At 42.8% G+C, this 6,552-nt stretch overlaps 1 protein-coding gene across 1 annotated transcript in view; it reads left to right on the top strand.

Annotated features, from left to right (window-relative positions):
* ehd4 (EH-domain containing 4) overlaps nt 1-5,379 on the top strand; it is a 24,926-nt gene extending 19,547 nt beyond the window's left edge. Inside the window, exons 7-8 of the mRNA XM_084380475.1 lie at nt 89-253; nt 1,778-5,379. Of these exons, the coding sequence (XP_084236601.1) occupies nt 89-253; nt 1,778-2,335 (723 nt within the window). The 3' untranslated portion in view covers nt 2,336-5,379. The remainder of the gene's footprint in view (nt 1-88; nt 254-1,777) is intronic.
* The last annotated feature ends 1,173 nt before the right edge of the window (nt 5,380-6,552 follow it).

Genomic DNA, 6,552 nt, shown 5'->3' with positions numbered 1-6,552 from the left:
TTTTCATACTCCAGAATTCTGTTGATGTACTTTTACTTTTCCGCGCTGACTCGACTTCACCACATGACGCCTCCTCCTCCTCCCGCAGGTGCACGCCTACATCGTGAGCTACCTGAAGAAGGAGATGCCGTCTCTGTTCGGCCGGGAGAAGAAGAAGGAGGAGCTGATCATGAGGCTGCCGGAGATCTACACCATCCTGCAGAGAGAGCACCACATCAGCCCCGGAGACTTCCCCAACGTCACCAAGATGCAGGTACGGACGCTGACAGGAAGTGACATCAGCAAAATGTTTTCAACTAAAATTCTTTGCATGTTGCACCTTTTAAAGTGATTTTGATAGGGAATCAGGCCTGGGAAGTCTTGAAAAGTCATTGAATTTGTTGTTTAAGACGGTGTGGGAACCTTGAAAATGACAGTTGTGTGAGAACAAACTGATCTTCAGATGACAGTAAACACATTTTTGAGCTTTACTGATGTCAGAGAGGAACACACACGCACACACACACACCTGCAGTGCAGCATCTCTACAGGCCTCACACACCAGCTGCAGAGTGTGTGTGTGTGTGTGTGTGTGTGTGTGTGTGTGTGTGTGTGTGTGTGTGTGTTCCCCAGCTACACTTGTATTTATTGGATTATTGGCGAGAGAGGATGTTTCACATTTTTCAGTTCCCTGGTGAGATGTGAGCCCTGAGGAGGCACACACACACACACACACACACACACACACACACACACACACACACACACAGTTGTGTCCTATCCTCCTGTGTTGTGTTCTTGCTCGGAGGTCAGAGGTCATCGGAGGACTCTGTGTCCAGCTGCAGAAAGAAAACAGGAGGTTTGACTCAGCTCAGTCTCATCACGTGTCGCTTTAATGTTTCAGCCGATCAGGTTCGTTCACCTGTGATGTCATCCTGTGGCGATTTTCTTTTCATTTCAACATTTTATTGACAAACATTTAAAGGAGCAGTCTGTAGTTTTGTAATGAGCAGGGAAAGATCGTCATTGGCTGATTTTAAACAAATTAAATAATCATCATCATAAATAATCTTAAAGGACAACACAGTTTATACTGTTTTACTTTGTTTATATGTGGCGGACCCTGCCACCTTTCTAGCTTCATACAGTGTTCTGGGACAGTGTTCTGCTCTGAGAGCAGCTTGTTGATTCACTCATGGAAATAAATAGTTTTATTACCTCATTAATATTGTAAATATTAAAATTCTGACTTTGAATTTCTTCTACAAAATGACACAGAGCTGCTCTGGGTCTGACTTTGGATTTTATCGCCCTCTGTCTGTGACCAGCAGGAACTGCAACAAACGACAGTCTCTTTACAAACAACCTCTCTCTAGATAAAAGCAGTGAAACAACCAATCAGAGCAGAGATCCAACAGAGGAGCTGGAAGAATCTGCCAGTTTTAAAGGAGCACTATGTCGTTTTAGTGAAGACATTTAAAAATGTAGTTTAGGCAGAAAAAAAATCAGCCAATGAAGATCTTTCTCTTCTTTCCCAAAACTACAGAGTGCTCCTTTAAATAAATATAAAAACTTCATAGAAATTAGATTCATATATTTGTTTATATCTTATCACAACAAACTCAATAACCCACCCTCGATTTATAAAAAGTAATTGTTCGTAATGAGTTTTTATTTACTGAAAACAATAGAGTTCATCAGTTTGAACATTAAACATCTTGTTTTTGTTGGAAAACGGATCAATAAAGATTTGTTTTTGAATTTATCTGAGATTTGAATGTTTGTGTGTCTCCTGCAGGACATGCTGCAGCACTACGACTTCAACAAGTTCCCGTCTCTGAAGATGAAGCTGATCGAGTCCGTGGATAAGATGTTGGCCACAAAGATCGCGGTTCTGATGACGATGATCCGGGAGGAGGAGTCGAAGGCGCCGCCGGCCATGGTGTCCGGCGGCGCCTTCGAGGGCTCCCAGGACGGGCCCTTCGGTCACGGCTACGGCGAAGGCATCAGCGCCGGGGCCGACGCCGAGGACTGGATCATCAGCCGTGAGAAGCACCGCTACGACGAGCTCTTCTACATGCTGATGCCCGTCAACGGCAAGATCACCGGCGTCAACGCCAAGAAGGAGATGATGAACTCGCGGCTGCCCAACAACGTGCTGGGGAAGATCTGGAAGCTGGCCGACTGCGACCACGACGGCATGCTGGACGACGAGGAGTTCGCGCTCGCTCAGCACCTCATCAAGATCAAACTGGAGGGCTACGAGCTGCCCACTGAGCTGCCCGACCACCTGGTGCCCCCGTCCCACCGCAAAAACCCCACCGCAGACGCCCTGTACAACCACAGCGAGGACTAGAGTGCCGACAGGGCGGCGAGCGAGCCACCAAAGAGTCTGGCTGAGCTGAGAGGATGTTTCTGCTGCCGATGTTCAGACTAACACGAGAACCAGTCAGCAAATAGAAGGTCAAAGGTTAAAGTTTAGGATGTACACACGAGGAGCTCGCCACCAAGATGATCTTCAACCATCGTTAACTAATCACACGTTCAAATCACAGCAGCACACAAACAAACAGTGACTGAGAAAAGCTAAGAATATTATGCTTTTATTTTGGTAAGATTTTATATATTGTAATTGCCTTTAAAGCACCAAAGAAGAAGAAAAAATATAATGTAGCTTCATATTTTACTAATTATGCTTTAATTTGGCCACTTTCATTTTGAAAGGACGGTGTGTTTAAAGGAGTATCTTGATATTCAACCAACTTCCTGCCTTATTTTCCCTCCATCTCTCACCTGTGTGTCCAAACGCCTCCACAGCTGATCCTCCCTGATCGACTGATTTCCTGTAAGTTGCTTGAACCTCTTGAATTTTCTCTTCTTCTCTCTGTCGAGTTTATTTTGGTGGAAGAGTTTTAAAACTTTTCTTCATTTCCAAACAGCAAAAGTTTCAGACATGAATAAAATCAAACTTTTTTTTTTTATGCCAATAAGCAAATATATATATGTATTACTTTTTTAAATTAATCTTTGATTATTTTACTCTCTAAAATGTCTGAAACGATGTCTGAAGAACACAAACGCACCAATATATTTTGTATTTTATAGAAAATCTATTTAAATATTTTATCTCATTTCCGTCTGTTCGAAGTTGTAACCAGCAGAGATTTCGTGATTATTACAACATAAATGACTCAAATGATTAATCGATTATCAGAATTACTCTCTGATTTTCAGCAGGTGGACACTCACAGTAACTGTTAACGTAACGTCACGACTCAAACAGGATCACAAAAATGAATCACATCCAACAAGTCTTCACGCGTCGAGCTCCAGAGTCGTCTCCACGTCCACGTTCAGATCAGATCAGTAAGCGTTAACTCACCCAGTTCATTCAGTCTGAGAACCAGGACGCAGGGTCTACGGGGGGTCGGAGGTCGAAGGTCAGAGTCTGTTGTTTGAACAGCTCACAGTCAGGAGGAGATGACGGTGGAAACGTCCGCCCGCTCTGCTGCTGCAGCTCGCCGTTAACTCGTCCTCCGGGACGGACGGCGTCCTGAAACGTGTCGCAGTCGACAGTTTCCTCACATTGTAAACAGCAGCAGAGAGGAGGAGAGACGGTGACCTCTGACCTCTGCTGACTGCGTACTTTGCTCCTTATGGACACTATGGAAACAGATGTATTTTAATTATGGAGCAAAAATCCACTCGAACGTCTGTGGACACTCAAATATTACAAGGCCGTGTGAGTTGAACTGCTGCCTCGCCTCCACAGGAACATCTTCAGTCATTTCGTGTCTTATTAAAACGTACTTATTGTAACCGAAACCATGATGTGATCCTGAACCTAATCGAGTAGTTTTGACTCCTCAACCTGACAAATCTACAGTCGTTTGACAACACTGACAACGACCAAAGTCCTTTCCTGCTCGTCGGAAAAGCGTGAAACGCGAAAAGCTCAAAATGTGTGACATGACACACGAAACGTTCTATTTACACACCATCCCGCCATCAAAATGTCCAGCTCATCTCAGCGGTGTTGGACGGACACAAACTGTTGACACTCAGCTGGAGGAACTTGTTTGTATCGTACTGCATTAGGATTTGTCAAGAAAAAAGCAGACTGGGGGTGTCCACATACTTTTGGCCATAGTGTCTGCGTGACGTTACACCATAAAATCTTTAAAACATCGAACTATTGGTGAAGCTCTGCCACCAGTAGCTAACGATGCTACGTATCGGCCACGTCTGTAAATCCCAGATTTAATCAACAAAACGTTGAGAAAAGCAGCTTCTCATTTCTAGCAGCAACAGTTTGTTCTACCAAGTGTAAACTTCCACAAAACCAATAAAGAGCAGCTAATGTTAGCTGCTAATGTTAGCTGCTAATGTTAGCCTAGACTCTTGGCCTTGGACGTAACTTTAGATTTCATTTACCAGCTGACATTTGACCACTTTTGCTTCTTTGTTTTTGTTAAAAATGTTGAAATCAGTCACTGTTGAAAGGAAGATTTGATCAACAGTCAGCTGTTAATTTAAAAACATTTTCCATTTGCAAAATTATAAAAATGAGTCAGTGAAAGCGAATCTTGCTCTGAATGTGCCTTTAAGTAGCCTGAAAACAGGGAGTTTATTTGGAGAAAAGTCGGCCGCAAGTCTTGAATCTGAAGCAGAAATTCATCTCGTCTTATTCACATTAATTCTCTGTGCGGCCCGAACAGACGTCGGCTGTTATCAGCTGCAGCAGCGAGACTGCAATGTTTGCACGAGTGGGTTCTCTTCAAATTAGCATCTTGTTCCAAAGCTAATATTAATGAACTCAGATTTCAAAGCTACGTTTGCACATTTCCCCAGCAGTGCCTCTTCAGTGCGACGTGCTTCGATGCCCTCTGTTTCTATGACAGGACAGTCGTCGTCCTCGAGGACTCAGCAGCTGGGCGGCTTCTGTTTTGTGCCTTTGACCTGCAAAGAACGATGAAAATAAAGTTTAATGTGTTGATCAGAATCTGTTAAACTGTGTGCATTTCATCTTCTCATAAGGGAACGTCTGTAGAGTGATTAGTCGTCCATAAAATTCAGGATTTCAGTGAATAAACATGTCAAATGATCTGTCTGGTGGTCTGAGGAGCCTGGACAGAGCAGGAACTGTCAGGTTTGAATGTTTCTGTGTGTAAAGATCTTCTCTCAGTCCGACTGTACGTTCAATGAAAAACTCAAATCTTCATTTATCAGAATGTAAAAGTTTTTATTTTTGTGATTTTGACATTTTGTATTCTGTATTCTTGTTGTCTGAATGTGTTACTGGTCAACTGTCTGTTACTCTGTTCTGATCATGTTTTATTGATTATCTCATCTGATCGGCGAGGTGGAGACTAATAAAGTTTATTCAATACATGTACTCAACATGTTGTGGTGGTCAGAGAGTTTGTGTTCATATTTTGGCAGAATTTCTGTTTTTAACCGAAAATGTTCTTTTATATTTCAGGGAGACTGAGATTTACATGTAAACTATGAAAAGACTAAGTGAAGTTTAAAGTATTCAACAGTAAAGACGTTAAAGAAAGAATCAAGAGTTTAGGAGAAGACTGCCGTCGTCAGCGTTGTTGGCTCGTTCACCCAATAATTCATCTTTCATTCAGAGGACAGAAGGACAAGGACGATTCAGAGGACAGAAGGACAAGGACGATTCAGAGGACAGAAGGACAGGGACGATTCAGAGGACAGAAGGACAGGGACGATTCAGAGGACAGAAGGACAAGGACGATTCAGAGGACAGAAGGACAAGGACGATTCAGAGGACAGAAGTGCAGTTTGTCGTGTTAAACATTTTAAAAAACCTCTTGGTCTCTTTCTTCTCTGAGATTTAAATGTAAAGATGGAGATTAATATCATGTCTGTGATCAGTAGCCTACAGAGCTCAAGTCAGGATGTGGTTAGCCTAGCTTAGCATAAAGGCTGGAAACGGGGGAGAAGCTAAGCCCTGAGGAAGAGCGGCAGGCTTTGAAGCCAGTCCTCGTGTAATTACATCATCACGTGTCTCTAAACATTTACGTCTCTAAAACGGTGGATGCATCTTTTCGAGCTTCACAACCACCGTGAAATGACTCGTTTCATAACATTTGGAAAGTCTAGAAGAGCTGAACTTAAATTAAATTAGATTAAATTATTTTAACTCTATTCAAGTTAGCCGGGCGCTAAACTGGAAATTAACTCGGTAGAAAGAAAATAGTTCCCACATGAAGGCAGACGTCTTTAAAACTCTGCAACTCACGGCAAAACAATGTAGAGGGATGAAAAGAACGAGGTAAGTTCTTGATTTTAGAGTGAAACGTCCCTTTAAGGAGAAAAGCGATGACTGAGACACTCTGGTGGAAAAAGTAAGAGATATGAAATATGTGATGTAGCTTTGACTTGAAGTAGCTGCAGTCTGCAAATCTGAACCTCATGACAGAGTCCTTTTTAAAGGACCAGTGCACTGAAATGAGCCCACAGTTAAACACCTGCAGGAACTACTTATCTTATTTAGCAGAAAGTCGTTCCAATGAAAACTCTCCAGTCTCCGGTGGTTGTTGCATA

This window comes from Pagrus pagrus (assembly GCF_965226575.1).
Source record: "Pagrus pagrus genome assembly, chromosome: 18".
Lineage (NCBI taxonomy): Eukaryota > Metazoa > Chordata > Actinopteri > Spariformes > Sparidae > Pagrus > Pagrus pagrus.
The sequence above is the reverse complement of the archived record's forward strand: the minus strand, read 5'-3'. Positions and strand labels throughout refer to the sequence as shown.